At 40.2% G+C, this 26,698-nt stretch overlaps 1 protein-coding gene across 1 annotated transcript in view; it reads right to left on the bottom strand.

Annotated features, from left to right (window-relative positions):
• Kpna1 (karyopherin subunit alpha 1) overlaps window positions 1–26,576 on the bottom strand; it is a 257,120-nt gene extending 230,544 nt beyond the window's left edge. The window contains 4 exon segments of the mRNA XM_032900169.1: window positions 1,068–1,167; window positions 7,324–7,431; window positions 12,324–12,457; window positions 26,464–26,576. Of these exon segments, the coding sequence (XP_032756060.1) occupies window positions 1,068–1,167; window positions 7,324–7,431; window positions 12,324–12,452 (337 nt within the window). The 5' untranslated portion in view covers window positions 12,453–12,457; window positions 26,464–26,576.
• Between the last annotated feature and the right edge of the window lie 122 nt (window positions 26,577–26,698).

The raw sequence follows: 26,698 nt of genomic DNA, 5'->3' as shown, positions 1-26,698 counted from the left end.
AAAAACCTAAATCATTCAAAACTATAGTTTAAGAAAAGTTTCTTTGCTAAAAAAGTCAGATGCATAACTATGCCATAACCACTAACTGCTCTCTTAAACTGACATTGAAATGAACAGTCTTCTCAGGACAAGAAAGCAAATCTCTTGCCATCAGTTTCAGTAATAAACACACCTAGAGTAAACATTCTGGCTATTGCATTTTAAGAAGGAAGCTGACAAACTAGAATACATGTAGGAAAGCAATGGTCATAAAATGGAAAAGCCATGCTAAAAACGGACATGATACAGAATTTTACCAAACTGTCATACTAAATACCACTTTTTTGTTTTGTTTAAGATGTATTTACTTACTTACCTAACTTATATGCACTGGGGTTTGCCTGTGTGTGTGTCTGTGTAAGCCAGATCCCCTGGAACTGGAGCTACAGAGAGTTGTGAGCCACCATGTGGGTGCTGAGAACTGAACCCAGGTCCTCTAGAAGAATAGTCAGCGCTCTTAACCGCTGAGCCACTTCTTCAGCCCTAAATACCACTTCTTATATGTGTGTTAAATTATGGTCAATTTTTAATGCAGTTATCACCTCTAGCTATAAATACTTTTAATAATATGATTTTAAACAACCATAATTTAATAGTATGGTTCATTATTTATTATCAACACTTTAATACTGCTCAGAATTATTTTTACCTGCCCAGAGTAACAAGTACATACACCAATTCATTCTAGTTACACAAAAAGGATTTTTCCTATTCCATAATAAATCTACACTTAACTTTCAGTGGTAAAATGCTAACATTAAAATCATAATTACTATTCAAGTAATTTTTTATAGAGAGCAGAGCTTTTCGATTTCAGTCACCATAAGCTATTATTACTTACTATGAGGTCTTTTACATGACAATCTCAAATCAAAGTAATGTTCCCTTGTGGTAAGATCCCATAAATAAGAACGGAAGTATTTCTACTTATAAAACACACCCCAAAAGAAAGCACAGAGGAACCCTGTAGAAAAGAGATTATGGACAAGGAATAGATTACACAACGATAAAATGTACTCAAAACTTACCTTTTGAAAGTAGTTTCCTAAATTTCTGTGTTGCAGAAAGCTGCTGTTCTGGGCTATTGGAGAATATCATCTCAGTCATGTCAGAGGTAATGACTCCCCCCTGAACCATAGACAAAGAGCAAATACAACACAATATTAACCTTAGTTCAGGAAAGAAAGACAACATAAAATGCCAACAAATTAATAACACATTTTTCAAAAGTTATACAAGTAAATAAAAATCTTGAAATCCACAACTGCATAAGAACTCTGTGATAGCTAGGCAGGGGTGCTGCAGGTCTTTAGTCCTAGAGCTAGGGAAGCAGAGGCAGGGAATCTCTGAGTTCAAGGCTGGCCTGGTCTACAGAGTGAGTTCCAGGACAGCCAGGGCTACACGGAGAAACCCTGTCTCAAAAAATAAAAAAAACATTTTAAAAGAAAGAAGGGGGGCAGGGGATGGAGGGAGAAGGAAGGGAGGGGAGGGGGAGGCGAGGGGAGGAGAGGGGAGGGAGAGAGGGAGGGAAGAGAGGGAGGGAGGAGGGGAACAAAGAAAGGTAGGTGCTGGCAGTAAGAAAGCCATTTAAGCCATAATGCTGTAAGCAGATGTGTTAGCACTGTCCACCTAGCTCAGAAAATGTATGGCTATTATTGCTATCAAAACTAACTATAAAAAAAATTTAAAGGTGGAACTGGAGAGATGGCTCAGCAGTTAAGAGTACTGGCTGCTCTTCCTGAGGGCCCAGACTCAAGTCCCAGCACCCACAGGACAGCTCACAACAGCCTCCAGTTCCGGGGGACTGCCATTCCTCTTCTAGACTCCCTGGGCGCCAGGAACCCAAGTAGTGCATAGACATAAAACAGACAAAACACTCACATGCATAAAATACAAATATTTAAAGTTCCTTTTCATGACCTCTAAATCTAAAGCAACTGCTCCATATATCTGTTACATTAGTCATTTCTATTCTATTCCTTTTTTATTTATGAGACCAGATATCATACATCTCAGGCTGGCCTCAAACTCTCTATGTAGCCAAGGGCAACCTTGAACTTCTGATCTTGCTATCTTGCTACCAATTCCTGAGCACTAAACTTATAGGCATGGCCACCAGACCCAATTTATGTGGAACTGGGGACTGAAACCCAAGGCTTTGCAGGTAAAGCACTCTGCTACCTGAGACATCCCACAGCCCTAGCCATTCGGTCACATACCAAACTCCTATTATTACTGGGTATTTTTCCTAGTTATTTGTTAATATCTGAGCTTCCAGATTTCTGTAATCTTTTTTTTTTTTTAATTTTTATTTTTTAAATTTATTCTGAGACACAGGGTCTCATGCAACCCAAGCTAGCCAAGGGTGGCCTTGAACTTTTTTTTTTTTCGGAGCTGAGGATCGAACCCAGGGCCTTGCAATTGCTAGGCAAGCGCACTACCACTGAGCTAAATCCCCAACCCCTGTAATCTCCTTGAAACCCAATAACACTAATTTTTGTGTTTATTTTCCCAACAGATATATAGAGACATAAAATTGTACATATTAATAGGGTAGCATTAATATTAAGTATTTCTATATACATTAATCACCACTACTGATGGCAGTCACGCAAGAAATGTACAACTAACACTTAGTAAAGGAGGTGGTAGTGATCTTGCAGAAACCAGATTCTAACCACTGCAAATTCAAAAATTGAGTCCTTAAAGACTGATTCCTGAGTAAACTAGTGTTTAAGGGACCACTACATGTCTTCATATATGAAAAATATGTACACCTGTGTGTACATGATAGTGTCATATATGGTAAACAACTATTTTTTCTACTTTTTTATATATCCTCACTTTCAGATTTATATCATGGTATTTAAGTTACAGGACATCAAGAAGAAGAGTGACCATTACACAAAGATGTTTGCATCCTCTTCTAGGGAGAAGGTTGGTTACATAAAAGCTAAACCATTTTAGATGAAGGCATGACGTCTTTATCTTTATTTGAAGCTCCATGTAGTTTAAAAAAATGTATGTATGCCTAATAAATAAGGAATAGATTCTGATAGCTAATTTTATGTGTCAACCAGGATATCTAGACTAATATTAAATGTTACTCTTAAGTACTCTAGATGTGATTAACATTTAAATCAGGACATCTGAATAGAACAGACTATGATTGCTTTTCCTAACGTGGAGTGAACTTAGCTATAAGCCTTTCAGACTGAGGTTTCCAGGAAGAGAGAATCCAGTCTCAGACTATAACAATGCTTCTTGAGTTTACAGCTTGCTGACCTGCCCTCCAAACTACTTGGTTGCTAGCTCCCATCATAAAAGTCCCTCTCTTGTTCCCTCTCTCCCTCCCTTTCCCAGCCCCATTCCATGGTTCTTTCTTCAAGAAACTCTGACTAATACACCTAGAACACCACGTTCTGAAGAGGTGGCTAAGCAGTTAAGAGGATATACTGCTCTTGCAGAAAGACCCAAGTTTTGCTAGAACTCACGTTGGGCCACTCACAAGTATCTGTAACTCCCATTCCAGGGGATCTAATGCTCATTTCTGGCCTCCTCAGGTACAAGTATGTACCAGAGAGACATCTTTTGAAAACAACACTACTGCAGTAGTTGTTGGAAACACTACTTTAGTAGTTGGAAAGACAGACAGCCCGTCTGTGTGTCTGTCTGTCTTTCGGTGTCATTCTTATTGACCTTGAACTCACTCTGTAGACCTAGCTTGCTTTGAACTCAGAGATCTGCCTGCCTGCCCCTCCGGAGTGCTGGGATTAAAGGTAAGCACCAGAGAAACAGATCTTCTAAAGGCCTAAGAAAGGTTTATTGCAAACGGATTAAAATGTTGGCCACAATTTCTATCTTTGAGGAAAACCCAATCCCTCTTGGCCTAGGCAAGCTGTAACATTCCCCACAGAACCCTTACCAATCCCTTAAAACATTCTCATCAAATTAATGTTTGAGACCACCATTTGTGGAGCTGGGATGCAGCTCACTGACCAAGTTCTTCTAGTATATACAAGTTCCTAAGTTAATCAATAAGACACAAAATTGTTCCAATTGTTTTCTAATAAAATCTGGGATGGGTATACTTCTCAGTCAGAGGTAAGTGCTATGAGCACTCTGAAATACTTCCTTAGTTATAGCTACCTTATATATAATCTACCTCAAGTTCAGCACTCACCTATATGTACACACTTTTATATTCTTACCCATTTATACTTAGTTTAACATTAACCTCCTATTATTAAAATAGTCCAATCTGTGCTCTACATTGAGTATGTTTTGTTTTGTAGTATGAATATGGCTTGAATTTATTTGAGACATATGTATAACTTTGGACCCATTTTCTTTTCATCTCTCAATTTTAACTGTTTCTGTGTTGTATGCTCAGAATGATACATTAGTGAGCCTATGTCTGTTACTTGTGATTTATTTTGGAGTTCTCTCAGTTCATTTTTATTAAACAGATGTAACTGGTCAGTGTGTCATCACTTCATCTTGGGTACCAATCTCAAGCTAAAGTGCATCACAGACACAAGCTCCACTCTGTGTTCAGAGTCCATTCACCTCAGAGGTAAGTTTCTTTCTTTTGGGAGGAAGTAGGGTGGGGGTAGAGGAATGAGACAGGGTTTTTCTGTATAACCCCAACTGTCCTGAACTCACTTTGTAGATCAGGCTGGCCTCAAACTCAGAGATCTGTCTGCCTCTGCATCCCAAGTGCTGGGGGGTTAAAGGGATGCACCACCACCACGCTCTAAATTTCTATCCAAGTAAGTTTCAAGAACATGGCCCCTTAACTATTATTGTATCTTTTTTTTAATATTTTTTTTATTATTGTCTCTTAAGTTCAGGCCTTATCTGCTTCAAAATTTATCAGAATATAAAACTTAAATGCCATTTTTACCACGGAAAGCACAGTTTTAAAGCAACGCTATAAAAAAAAAGCACAGTTCCAGTGAGGTGCCAGTCATAGATTAAAAAAACATAAACGCACCATTACCAACTGAAAGGCCAACCTCAAGAGTCTACACAAGATGTACTTCTAACCATGCTATCATGGCACAGGCAACACCATGGAGAGAATAAAATAATCAGTGGCTCTGGGGGGAAGAGATAAATAGACGAGTTTCAAGACAGTAAAACTATGTAAGATCCTAATAAGAGAGGACCCAAAAATAAATCTCAGGACCCAGGTAAGAAGGTATGTTATCAGGATCCAGTCTCAGGACCCAGGTAAGAAGGTATGTTAACAGGATCCAGTCTCAGGACCCAGATAAGAAGGTATGTTAACAGGATCCAGTCTCAGGACCCAGGTAAGAAGGTATGTTAACAGCGGCTCATTAACTAACGTACCACTCTGATGATTGGGCTAAGGAATGCTGTACATGTAGAGAGTCAGGGTACTACAGGGAAAGCTTATGGTTTTGTTTTGGTTTGGATTTTGCTTTTCATTTTTTACTGTTTTGCTGTGAAGCTAAATATTCTAAAAATTTCACCCTATCTATTAAAAATTTCAGAAGCAATAATACCCTGTCAAATCTAAACAGAACCTTTTTATATAAACTGGAGAGCTGTGTAATGACATAAAACATAACAGTGTATCACATGCCACCTTTGTATAGGAAAAGGGGGAAATACTTGTTTTCTTTCACACACAGAGGTTCTCATAAAGAATAATAATGAGTGAATATTAATGACTACTAGGAGAAGAAAATATTTGGTGATTGAAATAGCAAATACAGGGCTGTTTTTTCTTTTTTTTTTTTTTTTCGGAGCTGGGGACCAAACCCAGGGCCTTGAGCTTGCTAGGCAAGCGCTCTACCACTGAGCTAAATCCCCAACCCCCAGGGCTGTTTTAAAAAAGCCATATGCAGGGTTGGGGTGTGGCTCAGTGGCAGTGCTGTTTGTCTAGCCTGAAAAAGGCTGAGTTAAATCCCCACTACCACAAAGATGTATGCATGTGATTTTTTTAAACTATATGAACAGTTCAAATAGGGGCCTGAAAAGATGATTCAGCAGTTAAGGGCACTGCCATTCTTGCAGAGGACCTGAGTTCAATCTCATCACCAACATGGCAGCTCACAGCCACCTATAACTCTCAATCTAAGGAGTCCACACCTTCTTCAGCCTCCAGGGGCATCGGGCACACACACATTAGTACACATGCAAGCAAAACACACAGATAAAATAAAAAACCTATCTTTATAATGTATAGACTGGCCATGCAGTGATGGTGCAAGCCTTTAATCCTAGCACTTGGGAGGCAGAGGCAGATGGATCTCTGTGAGTTCGAGCCCAGTCTGGTTCAGAGTAAGTTAGTTCTAGGACAGTCAGAGTTTCACAGAGAAACCCTGTCTCAGAAGAACAGAAATAAGAAAAAAGAAAAAGAAAAAAAGAAAAGAAAAAACATATATACTAATTGCTCATTATAAAAGGATTTAATGACATTTTCACAAATGCATAGCATATTTTATATAATTAAAATTACTTAATTATGATGCACACTCAGCAGATCTGATCCATTTCTGCATAATTTCTGTATCTTTTATGCAACCCCCAAGAAAGTTGTAACAAAACTATCTAATACTTCTGATACAGAATCCAGTTTTTCAAATGCATGTTGGTTCTATGATGACAACTCTGGGGAGGGTGCACATGCCACAGTTGCATGTGGTGGTCAGGACAAGGGAGTCAGTTCTCACGCTCCACCACCACATGAGTCAGAGAGTGAACTCGGGTTTGGTGGGAAGTGCCTTTCACACTGAGCCCTCTCACCTTTCTGTGCTTCCTATGATGTACTTTCTGTACAGCATACGCCCTTCACTGTATACATTATAAAGTACAATGAGATGTTTCAACACGTGTGCTTTATAGTTTTGTTTTGTTTTTAAAACAGTATCTATGAGGTCAACGAGGGCCCGGAACTATCCTCTTTCCTCAGATTCCCCAGTACTAGGATTACAGACATCACCATGCCCAATTAATTTAACCTTTTTTTTTTTTTTAAAGATATTTATTTATTTTATGTATGTGAGTACATTGTCACTGTCTTCAGACACAGCAGAAGAGGGCATCAGATCCCATTACAGATGGTTGTGAGCCACCATGAGGTTACTGGGATTTGAACGCAGGACCTCTGGAAGAGCAGACAGAGCTCTTAACTGCTGAGCCATCTCTGCAGCCCTAACTTACCCTTTCTATTAAACTAAAAAAGGAAAAATCCCAACATCTCTTACCTTCATCACAACACCACCAAAGAGTTCTTTTTATCATCATACTTACTGGTGCCATCTCCATGTTATTTATCTGGGCCTCATGAAAGCCACCATCAGACATAATTTCCTCTTCTGTTTCTTCCTCTGCTGTAGCAACATTTCTTCTCTTGAATAACTGAAAAGTATAAGGATGTTAGTCACATAATTTTAGCACAAAGGAATTCAACATCTTTTTAGTTCTAAAGCTTTGTTTGTGCTGCCTTTAGTGTGTTTCCTAGTGAAAAAGACTTTAGAATTCTTTCTCTACAATCTTACAACTGAATCAATTAACTACCACACTATCTATGCCAGTACTCAAGAGCATAAAACTGTACCAAGAGAAACCTGATACTGCATGAAATAAATGTGATGATGATGATGATGATGATGATGACGACGACGACAACCCACAGGGATGAGAACAACTTTGGGCATGTTGAGGCCATTTCTTTCAACACTTGGTAAGAAAAAGGCAGAAGACAGTCTTAACATTTCTTCAGGAAAAAAATGACAAAGACGCTATCAAAATGATTCGATACTTCATCTTTTTTTTTTTTTCGATACTTCATCTTAACAATCTTCAAGGACAGTATATAGAGGGTTCTAGAGCTGTCAATCTCTAGGAGTCAATGACAGCAAAGGATGACTATATGAACAGTGTCTTTTAAAGCCTCATTAATTTTCCGAGGCAATACTTTATATTGTCTATGTCTTCAAAGCCTACTACTAAGCTTGCACCACTCGTCACAATCTGAACTAGCTAAAAATTAACTGTAACAAGTGGCCACCATACTGGACAATCAGCTCAAAAGTTTAGGAATGCGGAGCGATAAAAGCAGTGTTAGATGCAGCTAGACCCTGAAACTCTACAGAACACACTTTCAAAATTACTGGTTCAGGTGATGTCAACCACCTATGCAACTCTGGATAAAGGACTAGGGACAAGTAATTCATAAAATGCTTAGAATGGAGCTGGGCCCTCAGGAGAAAGAAGCATATCAATCTTTGTGAGTTCAAGGCTAGCCTGGCCAGCCAGAGCTACACAAGGAGACTACCTCCACAAAAATGCTTAGAATGGTACCTGGTACAGCAAATATTCAAGAGTTAACTATTATCCACACTTCAAAATATTAATTGGTTCGGTTCACTAATTTAGAGCTGTATAGTCATTTACAACAAAAAATTAACATACTAATTTTCCTTGTATAGTCAATAAAATTTTGCAAACTAAAAAAAATATGACCTTTCTATAAGACACAGAAAAGTGACAGAGTGAGGCTTTTCTATGCCTGTAACCTCAAAAATAAGACCCTATTGTGGGGGGTGTAGTGGCACACACTTTAATCCCAGCATTCAGGACAGAGGTAGGCAGGACTGCTCTATGTAGACAATGCTAGTCCAGTCAGGGCTACACAAGCAACGTAGCCAGTGCTTACAAAAAAAGAAATGAAAGAAAGAAAAGAGGAAGGGGAGGTTATGGTAAGGGAGGGAAATATGTAAATCACAAGGAAAGAAGACACAAGCTAGCAAAGCTTTACACACACTCAGAAATTAAGTACAGCAGGAGAGTTTAAAAGGAAGAAAAGAGCAATCAAGACCATCTATAAAGTTTGCTGTCTGATTTCAAAGAATTGTTTAATTAAGCCTACCACAATGAATAATTAAAAAAAAAATTATCATTATAGACTTCAGAATTGGGAGAAATATATAAAAAGAAAATAATATACAAAGAAGCAATAGTAGCATTTGGAAACCAGTATGAAGGAAAACAGTTTCCATATTCTAAGAGACTCTGCTTGAGGGGCTGAGGTAGAAAGACTGACAAGAGTTCCACAATCTACACAGTGACTACCAGACCGGTCAGAACTATCAGGCAAGACCCACGTCTCCTTTTCAAAAGTCTACTCAACGACTAACTGCAGCAAAAGGATGGAGTTAATGCTTCTAGAAAAGCGGTCCTCACATGTGAGTCTCCACCCCTTTGCGGGTCAAAGGACCCTTTCACAGGGGTCACCTAAGTCCATCAGGAAATACAAATGTTTACAACATGATTCATAACAGTAGCAAAATTGCAGTTACAAAGTAGCAACAAAAGAATTATACAGTTAGGGGTCACCACGACAGGAGGAATTGTATTAAAGGGTGGCAACATTAAGATAGTTGAGAGCCACTTTTCTAGAAAACACGAGATTAACCACTGCTCTAGAAAACACATAAAATTAAGGAGAAAGGATAATTATAAGAAAAGGTAAGAAATTCCCAGTAAAGAAGTTTCAGTACAACAGCTACACAGCAAGTCCACAGGATAAGCAATATTATCTGACCCAAGAGAAAAAAATTATACCGGGGAAGGAATACCAACACCCCCCCCCAAATACTTAAGCCAAAAAATTATCTGAAAAGTTTACAAATACAAAGTTAAACTAAAAACCAACCTAGCTATAGAAGAGAATGACTAAATGTTAGACTAAATGTTAAAACACTGACTGCTCTTCCAGAGGTCCTGGGTTCAATTCTGAGCACCTACCTAGTGGTTCACGACCACCTCTACTTCTAGTTCCAGGGATCTAAATGAGCTTCTACTGTCTTCCTCAGGTACCAGGCATGTACCGAGCACAGACATACACAGAGACAAAACACATACATAAAATGCAGAAGTAAAATACTTTTAAAGGGGTGGAGAGATGGCTCAGCAGTTAAGAGCATCTGTTGTTCTTACAGAGGACCAGCCATCCCAAGTTCATAGTCCCACATGGTGGCTCACAGTTCCTCTTCTGGCCTCCATGGGTACTTTCATGCACATAGTGCACATACATGCATGCAGAGAAAACCCATATGCATAATGTATAAATAAATAAACCTTTTAAAAAAAAGAATAAAAACTCCAGAAAAAAAAAAGTAGCTCCTCAATTCCATGATGGATACTGCATACACACAGGAATACAATTGTACTACTAGAAACAAATGGGAAGACTGGAACATCAGTAGACATTTTAAACTCACCTATATGGAGGAATTACTCTCAGAAATTTAACATCCACAAGATTTAAAATCATCTTACCCTGCCCATTTATTTTCAAGTATTTTAATACTACTGGGCTCCCCTACTGTGTATGCCAGTCGCTCACAAAGTAGGACTGTAAAAAGAAAATGTAACTGCCCAGACAATCATGATAGGTAGGTAGGTAGGTAGGTAGGTAGGTAGGTATGTATGTATGTATGTATGTATGAATGACTACCACACACAGAACCAATTACCAGAACTCACTCATAAGCCAAGCCAACTGATGGGAACACCAACAGTCCAGTTTTTTTTCAACCTGTTATTCCAGAAGATACTTCTTATAACTAAAACTGTCAAACAAGCCTTTCATTCTGTATCAATCTGTTTTTTTTTTTTTTTTTTTGAACTTTAGCAGCAATATCCTATGACCAAATCACATCAAGTCAGCAAGAATCTGTAATTCAGTAAATAATAGGTTTTTCTGTACAGGAAAACGTTTGGTTCAACTGTCTGAGAACTAGACAGAGGTCATTTACACACTGTACCTACACAATAATGTTAATTTCTACTCTACTGGAAGGATGGCGCTTTTCCAGATAAGTGACAGAGCAGCTAGGGGGACCAACAGTGCCAAATGAATTCCTGTTTTCCTGACCCTCACTATCTTACAAGCCAAGCATGAAGTACTAAATAGTTTAACAGTTTATCCATACAAAACAGAATTTATGAAGTGACAAAGTTAAGATTTCTTGTGGGGAGTCTTTGGCTGGCCTAGAACATCCTCTCTCAAGACCAAACTGGCCACCAACCTAAAAATATCTACTTGCCCCTGCTTCCCAAGTACTGAGATTAAAGCTATACCACCATACTCAGCTCAAAGTTGAGACTGTATCTTAAAAGATTTATTTATTTTTTATGTCTATGAGTACTCTATCTGCATCTACACCTGCATGCCAGAAGAGGGCACCAGATCCCATTATGGATAGCTGTGAGCCATCTTGTGGTAGCTGAAAATTGAGGTAACCACTGAGCCATCACTCCAGCCCTCAAAATTTTAAATAGAACAATATTCCAGAAAATTCAGATTTTTTATACAATAAATATGGTAAACTTCCAACTATAACAAATGCTTTTAGTCAAAAGTATGGTCATATTTGTCAATTTATATACTATGGGTGCTGAGCTTCTGCTTTTAGCAGTTAAGTAAATAAGAAAAAAGTTTTAACAGAACTGAAACATGAATAAGCTATCACAAAAAAATAAGAGTCACTAAGGTGAAAAACTTTTTGACACTGACACAAGGTTGCAAAGAAAAAAATCTTTACCTACTGAACCAATTGCTACCCCAAGCTTTGTTTTAGACAGTCTGCAACCTGGGCTGTCCTCAAACCAGCATCAATATCAATGTTCTTGCCTCAGCTTCCCAAGGACTTCAAACTGCAGATGTGAGCTGCCGCACCTGCTTTTCCCTGAGCATTTACAAGTGAGACTGAGTCCTCTTCCTTCCAGTACATTTTCATAAAAAATAATAATAATTAAAGGCATCCATGAGCTGGCTTAGTGGCACTTACTACCACCTGGGACCCACATGGCAGACAGAGAATCAACTCCCACAAGTTGTCCTCTAGCTGCTACACACCCTCGGCTCCAACATGTCTACTCTTACCCTAGCACACACACATCATGCACACACATTAAATAAATGTAATATTAGTAATAATAATTCCATTACTATTATTCTAAAAGCATTATCCAAAATGTACTTTTGGATAGCATATACTGAGAAAAGAAAAGGTGTATTCCCTGAAGTTATACTTCAAAACATTAAGTATTAGAACTGTACAAAGAGAGACACAAAGAAGCCATAGCACACTGTGACAGTCACTCAGGTTAAGGTATGGGTTTATTAGGTTCATAAGCCCTCAAACTTTGTTTAACTTCAAACTTCTCAAACATCTGTCATCCGAGACTTCAGTGACACATGCAAATCAGAAGCACACTGCACTTTGAGAGAGGTGACCGACCTGTTCTTCCCTTTTCTGCTTCCGTAACTGCAGTCCTTCTTCCTCCCTCCTCCTGCGCATCTCATCAGGATTCAGAGATTTGTTCTTGTAACTTTTCAGGCGAAAGTTCTCTTTTCCTGGCGTGGACATGATTTCTAGAGGAAAAGAGAGGAAACAGATGGATTTTAAGAGTTTTATTATTCAATGAGCTCAGCTTTTAACATACATACATACATACATACATACATATTACACACACACACACACACACACACACACACACACACACACACACACACACACACACACACACACAAAACAGGCTCACCAAAAAGGTTATTTTCAAATTTTATCCATGTGTTTATTAGGAGGAAGGATACCAGCACACTGCATGGAGGTCAATCAGCCTAGCCTAGCAGATGGAACTTGTGTTGCCAGCCTTAGTGACAAGTATCTTACCTCACAGTTCCATTTTATTGCTAATAGTTTTATTAAAATATTCAACTTAACAGTTCTTACTATATTAATGGGTATCTACAACCATTACCAGATTGAACCTGAGTATTTTTATCACCTTAGAAAGAAACCTGATTCATTTAGCTATCTTATTTATTGTAGACATTTTATAGAAACAGAATCATGTGACATGAAATCTTGACAGGTTTCATTTAGCCAAATGCTTTTTTTTTTTTTTTAATATATATGAGTATACTTTAGCTGTCTTCTGACACACTAGAAGTGCTGGTATGAGGTGAGTCCAGTATGATTTGGTCATGATGGCAGACCTCTCAGAAATGAGATTACTTCCTCTATAAAACACACAACCAATTTGCATGGCAGCATAGGCCTTTATTCCCAGCACTCGAGAAGCACAGGATGATAGATTTCTCAGTTGAGGCCAGCCTGGTCTACATACTGAGGTGCAGGAAAGCCAGGGCTACAGAAACCCTATCTCAAAAAGATGGTGAACAGGATTTACTTGTCTCTTCTGTCAAATGAAAAGACAACCATCTATGAACCACGACACAACCTCTTGCCAAAGACTAAATGTGCCAGAACCCTGGCCTTGTACTTTCTAGCCTCCCAGAACCATGAGAAATGAAATTCTGTTGCTTGTGAAGCATATAGCTGCCTGACAGTACTATTGCTGATAACTAGTTTGTCACACACACACACACACACACACACACACACACACACACAGTTTAGTTTATGCCTTTCAATTCTATTCAATTACTCTTTGAATTATCAATGCCTTATATAAGCTTAAGAGCAAGGAAGTATATGCATTCCTTTATGTTCTCTTAAAAGACTGCCTTGGCCATTACATATGTCTTGTACGTCCACATCCATTTTCAGAACCAGCCTGTCAAGTTGTACAAATCAGCTCAGATTCTAACAGAACTGGAATGAATGTACTGATCATCTTGGATAGTACTGCCACCACGACAAGCTAAACATTCCAGTCTACTAACCAAGTTAATTCTATTTACAGTTGTGATTTTTCTAACAGTAATTTTTTAAATCGTTATTCCAATGTGTATGTATGTGCACCATGTACATGCCTGGTGTCCCTCAGGACACCAGAAAAGGTGGTTGGATGCCCTGGAACTCGTTACAGACAACTCAGAACCACTATGTAAGTGCTGGGAAACAAACCCAGGTCTTCTGCAAGAACAAGTGTTCTGCACTGCTGGGCCATCTCTCCAGCTCCCTATATAATATTTATACATCATTCTGGGTACAAATTTTAGTTTCTTTTCCTAAGCATGTTCCCAAGTATTTTTCATTTTTTTTGTCCTAGTGAATCAAATTTTAATTTTATTTTAGGTTAACTATCATATGTCTATAGAAATATAACTTATTCTTCTGGGGTTTTATTTGCTGGTCTGTTTTTGAGATGGTGTTTGAGGTAGCCCACATTGGCCTCAAACTCCACCTCCTAAGGACTGAGACTGTAGGCATGGACCACCACACCCAATTTCAAATGATTCTTACATATTAACCTATTCTGTTAACAGTGGATATACAGAATCATTTCCTGCAGCGCTCACTATTTACACTTACTAATCTTGGTATCTTTTGTCTTAGTTTTTTCTAGTTAAAGTTCTCAACACGAAGCTGAACATAAATAGGAAACAGACATTCAAGGAAGGCAGCCATTAAGAATATTACCCTAGAAAGTATTTCTTTAAAAGAGTTTTTAAACTTGTATGTATGTGTGTTATTGTGTATGTTATGGTACTTGGGTGCCCACAAAGGCCAGACAAAGCATCAAAACTCCAAGAGCTAGAGTTACAAGTGTTTTTTGAGTACAGGAACTAGATTAAGGTCCTGTGATCATGCAGGAAGTGCTCTTATGTTTTTAGTGTGAGCTTAGCCTTTAACGCCCAACCATCTCTCCAGCGCAGGAAATGCTCTTAACCACTAAACCACCTGCTTTCCATGGCTGTGCCCTCCTGTGTTGAGAAAACTCCTTTCTATTCTTACATGAGGGTTTCTACTGCTGAAGGAATTTGGTTTTGTCAAGTGACTTTTCTATGTCTACAAAGATGTACTTTTTGTTTTTATTTTACTAATAATATATTACACTAACATGTTTTAGACTTTAAACCCATCTTGTACCTCTAGGAAAGAAAATCCCACTTGACTATGATTATGATAAGTCTTTTTTACTGTTGGATTCTATTTGTCCTCTGCTAAGAATTGTGTTCTAGTTATGATACTGACCTGCACTTTTCTTGTGAGTCTTCTTAGTACTAATGTCTGGCCCACTTAAGGAGTGAAGCCAGCAAGCCTAAAAGCTCTTCTCTAACTTTTATCTTTCCTCTAAGCCTTTATTGTGACATAACTGTTGATCATATTTTTATAAGCCTTTTACTGTAAGGTAGCTAGTAATGTCCCTAACTTTGCTTCAGTTTTGTATACAGCAACCCTCCCTTTCCTACGGTTTTGCTTTCCTAAGTTTCAGACATCATAATCAACCACAATCTAAACCTAGGAAATTCCAAAATAAATAATTCGTAAGTTTTACACTGCTCGTCATTCCACTGTTGTTGAATCTCACACCATCTCACTCAAAACTTGTCAGGTGAGTAAACCATTGCACTGTCCAGTGTAACGCATGCTATACCCACTACCTACTTCTTAGCAACTAAACATTTTGGCCATCGACGACTGTTGGTACACTGAGATGCTTCTATGTGCAGTATTACTCAGTTTCAGATACCTATTGAGGGAAAAAGAATGTCTTCCCAAAAGGCAAGGACTGATAAAGGACTTGATTTACAGTTTGCTTCCTCACTGACCTACTACAGAATTGTTCTGTCCTCTACTGAAAGTATACTAATGAAGTATCCCCACTCTTAGGAATTTTTCAGTTATCCTTTCATTTACCTGTCTGTCCATCTGTCTGTCTGTCTGTCTGTCACACACACACACACACCCCTACCTCTTTTTACTATAGGCCCTACTATAGAGGCCTTATCTTGGGAGAATATGGCTAGGGAGATGACTGGGTGGTTAAGAGTACAGACTACTCTCAGAGGACCCCAAAACCCATGTCAGATGGATCACAGCCATGGTAACTCCAACTCCAGGGTATCTGATACCTCTGGCCAACACTGTAGGCATCTACATTTGTACACAGACAGAGACTTAAGCCCTGCCCCAAAAGAGGTTTGACATAGTAGCATAAGCTTGTGATTCCAGAACTTGAGGCAAGAAGATCAAGATTTCAAGGTCACCCTCAGCTACAGAGCAAGTTCAATACCAGTCTGTGCTATGCAAAAGAGCCTGTTCCAAAACAAAAATTTTTCCAATTAAAATTATAAAAATCTAAAAATAATTTCACAAAAATTAGATACTTAGTAATTCTTTTTTCCTAAAGAAAAAAAGTTGGCTTTAGTTGAGGAGAAACCCCTTAAAAATCCTAAAGACAAAAAAGTCAGAACTTGCCTGTGGGCAGTAATAAAGGTTGTACAACGTGTACACTTAAAAAACATTAAGCCAAGTCTGGTGGCACACACCTTTAATCCCAGCACTGCAGAGGAAGGCAGATCTCTGACTAGCCTGGTCTACAGAGTGAGTTTCAGTACAGCCTGGACTATACAGAGAAACTCTGTCTCAGAAAACAAACAAAAAGCATACCTATGATGCCTTTACCACTGCTTTGATCAACGCTGAATTTGTCATAGAAGATGCTTTTTTTGCCTCAATTCATTTAATAAAGCTCTACTCTCTGCCAATCTATACCCAAACTCACTGACTAAAGATGTTATTTTTATTATATTCAAACATTGTATCATCCCATCATGCCAAGTCAGCCTATCCCTCCTGTAAACCTGAAGCATATTCTAAATGGGCTAAACGGGCTGGAGAGATGGCTCAACGGCTAAGAGCACTGACTGCTCTTCCCGAGGTCCTGAGTTCAAATCCCAGCAACCACATGGTGGCTCACAACCATCTGTAATGAGATCTGATGCCCTCTTCTGGTGTGTCTGAAGACAGCTACAGTGTACTCATATATGATAAATAAAAATAAATAAAAAATAAATAAATAAATAAATAAATAAATATCTAAATGGGCTAAACATTTAATAGCTACAATACCAATAATGGGACACCACAAACTACATTTTTTCTTTTATTGATGCATACTGATGTTTTATCTGCATATATGTCTGTATATCAACCATGTGCTTGCTTGGTGCTCACAGAGAAGAGGGCACTGAATCCCTGGGACTGCAGTTACAGACAGTCATGAGGCATCATGTGGGTGCTGGAATTCAATCCTCATGTTCTGCAAGAACAGCCAGTGCTCTTAACTGCTGAGCCGTCTCTCTAGCCTCCAAATGCAAACACTCTTAACTACATTATAAGAAATGACATACCATCTTATTAGAAAATTTGTGACTTTGACTACAAGAAAACATTACTACAAAATCAGAAAGATCTGAGTTACATATAAATCCTAAGAAGCATGAGGTATATATAAACTTCTAAAGAGTTGTAGGTTCCTAATAATCCTGAGAATATTCAAGTTTCTTTCAATCCTCTGCTCCCCCCAAATGGTTTCACTGGCCAAGCAGAGAACTACAAAGCAGAACACCTGCAAATGCAGGACAAAGAGATGATTAATACTACCCACCAATCAGGAAGCTTCACAAGACCTCCCATGTACCTCTGAAGACAGAGAAACCAAACACTAGGCTGCCAGTTCAAAGTCAATGAAATAGCCAGACTGCTTCACCTGTTCTCTGAATATAGTCAAGCAACTCCTAACTCCCTCAGATGCTGAGTAAAGAACCTGAACTAGAAAGTCTGAGACTGCTCCAGTGCAAGCTGATCAACAAGCCACACCCACAAAGCTTCGAATTTGGTGTTTGGCACTACACTCTAAGGTGAAAAGATGGGAAGTCTCAGTAGAGAAAAACACAAGGGTGGAAACATAGGGAGAAATAAAGGAACGGAAGAAAACACTAGCACACATACAAACTATAATCAATATTCAGTAAGGGACTGAGAGTTTGCTGAGTGGTTAGGAGCGCTTTGCTGCTCTTTCAGAGGACCTGACTTTGGTTCCCAGCACCCATGTCAGACAGACAGTTCACAACTTCTAACTCCAGCTCCAAGAGCTCCAACACCCTCTTCTGGCCTGAGGGCATTCATACGCATACACACAAAATTTTTTTTAATGTTTAAGATTTAAAAAAAATAGCAAAGACAATAAAATATTAAGCCACATAAGAGTTCTAAAATTCACATAAAAAATTACAAAAAGCCAAAATTAAAATATTATGGACAAAGTGATTACCAGCCAGGCAGAGTGATGCAGGCAGATCACCAAGTTCAAAGCCCATCAAGGCTATGGATATTTTTTTTTCTCTTTTTCCGGGGACCAAACCAGGGCCTTGCGCTTGCTAGCAAGCGCTCTACCACTGAGCTAAATCCCCAACCCCTATGGATATTTAAGACCATCCTGAGCAACTTAACAAGAGCCTGAATACAAAGAAGTGAGTGACTAAATAAGCAAATGCTGAGGACTTGGTACTTGTCGAGCATTCAAGGTCTTTCTTTCTTTTTTTCTTTTTTTTTTTTTTTTTTTTTCGGAGCTGGGGACCGAACTCAGGGCCTTTGCGCTTGTTAGGCAAGCGCTCTACCACTGAGCCAAATCCCCAACCCCGCATTCAAGGTCCTTTATCCAATCCCAAAGAGCTAGAGTTAGGGGCTAAGGTCAGTACAGAACCAATTTACCAATCTGAGAATAGCCACTTAACGAAATACCAAGAACAAAACTAACAGAAAGAGAATATACATCTTTTTTGAGTTTAAAATCCAACAGACCATTAAAATTCAATGTCCTCAACTCTGAATGGTGCTACATGCCTGCAAACTGGGAGGAGCAGGAGAAGGCAAAATCAATCCCTAGTTTGAGGCCAGTCTAAGCTTAGTGTTTCGGCAATAAATCTCACATCCACAGTGAACTTCAGCAAATTAGAAGGCTAACAAGGAGCAGCCAAAAACAAAAGGCACAATTAAAAACAAAACTAAATGGATCAATAATCTGCTCAAATTCATCAGCTGTGGGCAAGCCTGCAGGGCACTTTCTTAATTAGTGATTTAGTATGGAAGGACCAGCCCACTGTGGATGGGGGTCACCCCTGGGCTGTTTGTCCTGGGTTCTATAAGAAAGCAGGCTGAGCAAGCCTTGAGGAACAAACCAGTAAGCAGCACCCTCCACAGCCCTTGCATCATCAGTTCCTGCCTCAGGTTCCAGCCATGCATGAATGAGTTGAGATACTCACATGTAAGCTAAATGAACCCTTTCTTGCTTTTGGTCATGGTTGTTCGTCACTGCGATCAATAGAAGCCTCACTAGGACAATGGCAGTGCTCTTAACATCTTTGCCATCTCCCCAGTACCAACTGCAGCATTCTTACTAAACTAAAGACCTTCTGCTTTTACAGAAAACATGAGTAATTTTAGAAAACAGAGACTTGTAATATTTCCTACAGTCCTTCCTCGGCAGATATTAAGACAATGTCATCTTCACATTACACTGTATTATTAGAAGGCTTGATTTTTAAATTTGCTATGTAAGTTAAAAAGAAAAACTCTGGGGTTGGGGATTTAGCTCAGCCAGAGAACGCTTGCCTAGGAAGCGCAAGGCCCTGGGTTCGGTCCCCAGCTCCGAAAAAAAAAGAACCAAAAAAAAAAAAAAAAAAAAAAAAAATTCTTCAACTTGAATTTTGGCTTGCTAGGATCAGGACAGACTTTCCAAGCACTTCTGAAAAGGCTGTCAGCACAATGCTACCATTTTGTACTTAGTATTCACATGAAATAATAGTCTCACCACTGTTGATCATGAAATCAAATTATCAACTCTGAAAAGGGCTGAAAATGTTCTACACCTTACAACATCAAACATTCAGTCAAGATTTAATACTTCATATAAAATAAAAACACAACTGACTCATACAAATTTGTTTTAGTCTTTAATAAATGGTAAAAGTACATTTATATCAGAGAATTATTTTTAAATAATTTCTGGAGGCTGGAGAGGTGGCTCAGTGGTCAAGAGCACTGACTGCTCTTCCAGAGGTCCTGAGTTCAAATTCTAAGCAACCACATGGTGGCCCACAACCTACCGTGATCTGATCTGATGCCCTCTTCTGGTGCATCTGAAGACAGTTACTGTACTCATATACATAAAATAAACACATCTTTAGAAAAAAAAATAAATAAAATAATTTCTTTTGTGACTTATCAGAAAATGTTTGATCTGCCTTCCTATTCATATTTCCCTACATACTTTGGCTGCATAAAAATTCCTTCGGCAAAAATGGTCTCTAGCAGAGGAAGTTATACACATATGCCTTGATAAATATTTTTTACAACTGTGAATATTCACAGCTGAACCACATAGGTACTATGATTCCACAATGCTACATACAGGAAAGACGTAAAGCAGGGCTCAGGAATTCAAGACATAATTTAAAGTAACATGTATAATCTGGAGTATCAAAATTGAGATGCGGGTTGGGGATTTAGCTCAGTGGTAGAGCGCTTGCCTAGGAAGCGCAAGGCCCTGGGTTCGATCCCCAGCTCCGAAAAAAAAAAAGAACAACAAAAAAAAAAAAAAAAAAATTGAGATGCAATCAACATTAAAGTTCTTTTTACCTAAAGGACAAGAAATAACAAATTTTCCAAACCTGGGAGACAAATTTCCAGTTTGTTAAGGATACATAGAATGCTTTTTAAAAAAAAAAAATTATGTATACATATGGATGTTTTGTCTACATAGACATCTGCATACAAGAAGATGCTATCAGATCTTAAAGTCTGCAGTAATAGACAGTTGTGAGCCACTATGTGGGTGCTGGGAACTAAACTCGGGATCCCTGGAAGAACAGTCAATGTTCTTAATCACTGAGCCATCTCTCCAGCCCTAGAATGCTCTTTAAAAAAGAAAAAAAAAAAAAGTGTGTGTGTGTGTGGGGGGGGTGATGAAAACATAACTCTGTTCTTCTCTACCATGCTGGGGTTCCAACCCTGGCACCACATTAAAGAAAAAAAAAAAAATTCAGGTGCAAGAAAGAAAAGACATTTGGAACACTGACTGCTCTTCCAGAAGACCTGGGTCCAATTCCCCCTCACAACTGTCTCTAATTCTAGTTCCAAAGGATGTGACTCCCTCTTCTAGCCTCTAGGTAGTGCACAGACATGCAAAGAGACAAAATGCCCATACATAAAAAATAAAACTGAAGACACTGAGAGACTGCTCAGGGTTGTTAAGAGAATTTGACTGCTATTGTAAAGGTCCTGAGTTCAACTGCCTGCGACCATATGGTGGCTCACAACCATATGTGATCTGATGCCCTCTTCTGTTAGACATAAAGCCAGAGCACTCATATACATAAAATATGAATAAATCTTAAAAACAAACAAAATATTGAAAAACATAAACATCAACTGGTTAGCAGGAAATTATCTCCTACTAGTCTATATGGTTTGGCTGTATTTACAGTCGTATTAACAGATCCTACGATAACTCTATTGACAAGGGAGGGGCAGGGTAAGTTTAGGTGGAGCTGATAATGTAACTCCAAGGAATATTTTTTCTCTGAGGAATATCAATACTAAACCTATTCTAGAAAGAAAGAATCCAGAGTCTGGCATGGTTATGGACACCTTAAGTCCCAGCACTTGAGAGGCAGAGGAAGGCAAGCGGATCTCTGAGTTGGAGGCCAGACTGGTCTACAAAGTGAGTTACAGGGCAGCCAGTGCTACACCTGTCTTGAAAAAAGAAGAAAAGAAAAAAAAGGAGGGAGGGAGGGAGGGGAGGAGGAGGAAGGGAGGAAGGGAGGAAGGAGAAGGAGCCAGCCAGCCAGCCAGCCAGCCAGCCAGCCAGCCAGCCAGCCAGCCAGCCAGCCAGCCAGGGTGATGCACAACCTTGATCCCAGCACTCTGTGTAGCAAAGACAGGTGAATCCAGGTTTGTAACTATGAGGCCAGCCTGATCTACATAGCAAGTTCTAGGAGCTAGGGACTACACAGTGAGACCATTACAGATAATTAATAACAACAGTAACAACAATAGTAGCAATAGGGGTTAGGGCTGTAACTCAGTAGTTGCTCATGTGTCTCAGCATGCCCAAAGACCTTCATTTAAGCCCCAGAACTGAAGGGGAAAAAAGGAGGTGAGAGGAGCAATAAAACAAAGTATTTATCAATACAGAACTATACAACATTTAACAGAAAAAAAAATAGCATCTAAAAGTACAGAGACTGGAACAGGGGAGGTAGTTTTTTCTTGTTATCCTATTTTAAAATTGAGGTAAATTTAATGGTCATAAAATAAGAAACTTAAGACAATCCCTTTAACTGTAAATAAGTTCAGCCCCAAGTTTGTTCTGATGTAAAGACTGAACTGCTGATAAAGCCAAGCTTTAATGATTGGTATAAGCATATTACAAACAGCCTTATGGCTTGGATCTTGGCCCCACCACTTACTGTGAAGTGGGGCAAAGTTACCTAATCAGACAGTAAGACAATCTCCTTCTCAAAGTGGTTTTGCAAGGACAATAACTGAACAACATCTGATGTAGACAAGACTGACACAGAATGCATTTTACTACTTTCTGTTAGTCTCTCTATTCCTCGATTAGAAGCCCTCATTCTGACCTCATTCTGTGTCTTGCTGGTCACAAAGCATAAGAGACACATGGACGACTCAGCACATATCCTTACTCAGGCTGGAAAACTATTCATGATGAGCAAGCAGACGTATCTTTGTATATGAAGGGCAGCATTATTCTTGTTATATGAAGAGGATTACCCCCATTATCCACATTCTGGATTATTGCCAGCTCTCAAAAATTATTCCAATTAGTCTACAACATTAGGACAGAATCAGTTTTTTTTCCCATTTAAAGTCTATTTTGCAGTGTTGCTAAGGTCTTCAAAAAAAAAACCAACAGAAACTACAATTCATCAGTCCTTATTCCCACATTTTCAATGGACTACTTCACAATCCTAGCTAACAAGTCCTATCTGTACTGCATCAGTGCAGCTAAATGAATTGTCACAGCCAATGTTCTCTTCAATTATCACACCTAAATTTCACAAGCCCCACAAAGCACAAAGATAACAAAACAAAAACAAGAGTATTAAGGGATTATTTTTATCAACAAGTCAGTCATTGAACCAATCAAAGGTCTTAACTTTTTTGGTTTGATTTTATAAGCCAAGTAGGCCCTACTTTGTGCCCAGGATCACTTTGAACTCCTGATTTCATATCTCCTCCCAAATACTGGTGCTAACCTTAGGGATGAAAAAGATATAATCCTACTCTCCATTCCGGAAAAGATAAATTGGTAAAATAATTGAAAGCAACAGATAACAAAATAGTTCAGAAATGACTGTATGGTATAAAGTTTATGACATAGTAGAGACTGAAGAAAATCACAAATATTGAACCTCATTGAGCCTACAAAACAACATAGAAACAACACTGCTTACAAGAAACACTTGTCTAATACAAGCAATCTTGCATTTAAGGGAGGGGGGAGGGAAAAGGCAATGGCTGGAGGGGGTAGCTCAATAATTGAGACTTTGCTGCTCTTTCCCCGTGGACCCAAATTTGATTCCCAGAATCCATGTTGGACAGCTGACAATTGCTTGTGATTCCAGCTCCATGGGCTCCCACACAACCCTGTTCTGGCCACCTCCACAGGTAACCCACACATGTGCAAACATTTATATATGCACATAACTTTTTTTTAAAAGAAAGCCAAGGCTGGAAGATTTCTCAGTGGGTAAGAGCTCTTGCTGGGAAAGGATATGCGTTTCACTCCCCAACACCCAAATAAAAAATTAGGGGTATGGATGTACGTGACTGCAAACCCAGTATTGGGGAGCAGAAATATGCAGATCTCTGGAGCTCAGCTGTCTGCCAGCCAGCTTAGCTGATGCCACGAGCTTCAGATTCAATGAGACCCTTTCTCAAGCCAGCCCAGCAACGATCAACAGAGGAAGACACCAAAGTCCTTCTCCAGCTTCCATATGCACTCACATGAGCACAGGAACCTGGACAGTCATGTGCCTGTAACCCTCATGAACATACCCCACATACATGTATACACACAAAGAGAGCCTACCACTAAAGCAACAAAGTTTTTTATTTTGTTTTTGTTTTATTTTGTTTTTTTGTGGTTCCCTTTGGTGTCATTTCTAAAGTCACAATGTGTAACATTTCATGAAGACCACCAAAAAGCACATAATGGAGACATAATGCAGAGGCAGAACACTAACCTAGTATGTGTAAGACCAGGAAATGGATCCCTGGCACCACAAAAATAAAGACAGCATAATTTCCTGGCACAGTAGGACACACCTTTAATGCCAATACTTGAGTTCCAAGACTGCCAAGTCTACATAAAGAGACCCTATTTCAAAAGAAAAAAAAGTATAATCCAAGTGTTTAATTTAAGGTAATATCTTAATTCTCGTTACTTGATTGTAGGTTTTCTAGGTTGGATTTTGTAGACCCCTTTGGGGGTGGGGTGGGGTTAAGGGTTTTAACTACAGGTCTCTGGCATGCTACACTCCTGCCCTGTTACAGGTTTTGCTTTCTTGTTTGGTGACAGGGTCAAGTTCCAGGCTGGCCTCAAACTCAGGATCTTCCTGACTCCCCCAGGATTATAGGAACAAGCTCTTACAATGCATTTTTATCAGCAAATAATTTGTTTCCCTAGAACTGTAAGATTTCAAGATATACTACTGTCTTCTTCCAGTGGTTTCTGGACTAGAAAGATGGTTCAGCGGTTAAGAGCACTTGCTGCTCTTGCAGAAGACAAGTTTGGGTCCTGGTACCCAACTCAAACCATCTTCACCTCCAGTTTTAGAGGCTCTAACACACTGTGTTACGGCCTCTGTAAGCACCAGGCACCATCACGATGCACTGACACTCAGGCAAACACTCACACACTTAAAATTTAAGTAAAATATTTATAAGAAACAAGCTATTCTTAATACTACGCTCTTCCGTGCTTCCATTCATACTATGAAAATCTAATAGCTGCTTCAAAGTTGATGTAAATTTGCTTTTATTTCTTTGTCTCAGACCTCCATCTTAAAATTGTGTATCACATAAACAACAATCTGCCAAGAATAAATTATTTCAGCAAAACTACAGAGATAAACCATTTTCAATTTCCTTTCAAAATTTAGATCTTTCAGCCTTTAAAATGGAGAAAGGAGGTCAGGTGTGAGAGCACTCATCTTTAATGTCGGAACTCCAGGAGTCAGAGGCAGGTAGGTCTCCGAGTTCAATGGCAGCCTGGTCTATATTTGAATTCCAGGGCTATGTAATGAGGCCCTGTCTGTCTGTCTGTCTGTCTGTCTGTCTGTCTGTCTGTATGTATGTATGTATGTATGTAAATAAACAAATACACATTATGCATACGAATTTATACAAAGACACGCACATGAGGACATGCTGTTATTGTAACCCCAGCACTTGAGAGGCTGAGGCAGGACTGTTTTGAGGTCAAAACAACCAAGAGCTATGTATCCAATGCTAGGTCAGCCATGACTAAATACTGAGACCTGTCTCAAAAACAAACACAAAGAAAAAGCAACCTACAGGCAAGAAGGTGGGGACTAATACCTACTTAGTCATCTAGGCTGATTGAAATTTTGAGCTGACTGCGTGGTGCACATCTGAAATCCTGCCACCCCAAAGGCCAGGGCAGGACAAGAAGAAGCTCAAAGCCAGCCTACCAAACAAAACCCAGTCTCAAAAAAAAAAACCGAAGAGAAGGAGGAGGAAGAAGATAGTGTTTGAAGGAACTATTTTAAAAGGGGGGAAAAGGTCAGATGATAGTGTTTAATATTTCAAAAGCATTTCTCGGTGGCTGACTCTGATAGTAATTTACCAAACGGAAGTTTAAGCCTTAAAATCAATTCATTTGAAACTTTTCATTGACAAGTGGATTGGAAGCAGCTGCATTCAACCCTCACATTCTTTCTTGCCGACGTCCCTGATCTCAGTCACCCTCCAGTTTTCTGCTCCCAATGCGAGCCTCAGCTAAGGCTTGGCGGTTTCCCTCGCATCACCGCTCACACAGCCGACCAAGTTGTCATTGCTATAATTACCACACCCCCGTCAGCAGCTCCAGGCCCGCGTAGTTATGACATCTGTAAACTGCAGCCTCCCGTCTCCACCCCCGCCTCCCTCCAAACACCGGCCCCGGTGGTAACCTGCCAACTCCCGGATCGGCCCCGCACGCCTCGGCCTCAGCCACCGCACTCCGCGCCGCCCGCCCCCGCCCTCAAGCTAGCGCGGCGCGCAGACTCCGCGCCGCCGCCCGGCGCCCCGCAGTCCCCGACGCCGCTTCCACCGCCGCCCCGCCCCGACCGGCGTTCCTCACGGCGAGCACCAGCGTTCCCCACCCCCACCCTGCTCCGCCGCCGCGCGGCCGTTAGGACCGCCGGGCCCGTGACGCACGGGAGCGACGCGAGGGTCCGGTCCCCCGCGCGCCAGCGCCAGCTCCGGCCGCCGCCCGTGTCCGCCTTCGCCCCGGGGCCTCCCTCGGGTCCGCAAAGGGAACCCAGAGCCGCCCGCCGAGGGGGAGGGGCCGCAAGGAGCCCCCACTCACCGACTTCAGGCGACCGGCCCCGGTGCCACTACGAGGGTGAGACGCTCGCTCTTTGCCTGCCCGCTGCGCCTCTTCTGCGCACAACCTTGACCAGCCGGCGCGCACCACGGCGGCGCTCACCAGGCCTCGCTCTTCGCCGCCGCGCACAGAGCCGCGAGACCCAGCTCAGCCGGCGTGCGCACTGCGCCTGCGTGCGGGGGCCGGCCTGCGCGCCTGCGTGCGCTTCTCCGCCGCC

Source organism: Rattus rattus, chromosome 4 (assembly GCF_011064425.1).
Source record: "Rattus rattus isolate New Zealand chromosome 4, Rrattus_CSIRO_v1, whole genome shotgun sequence".
Taxonomy (NCBI): Eukaryota; Metazoa; Chordata; class Mammalia; order Rodentia; family Muridae; genus Rattus; species Rattus rattus.
This window is presented reverse-complemented; position numbering and strand designations above follow the sequence as displayed.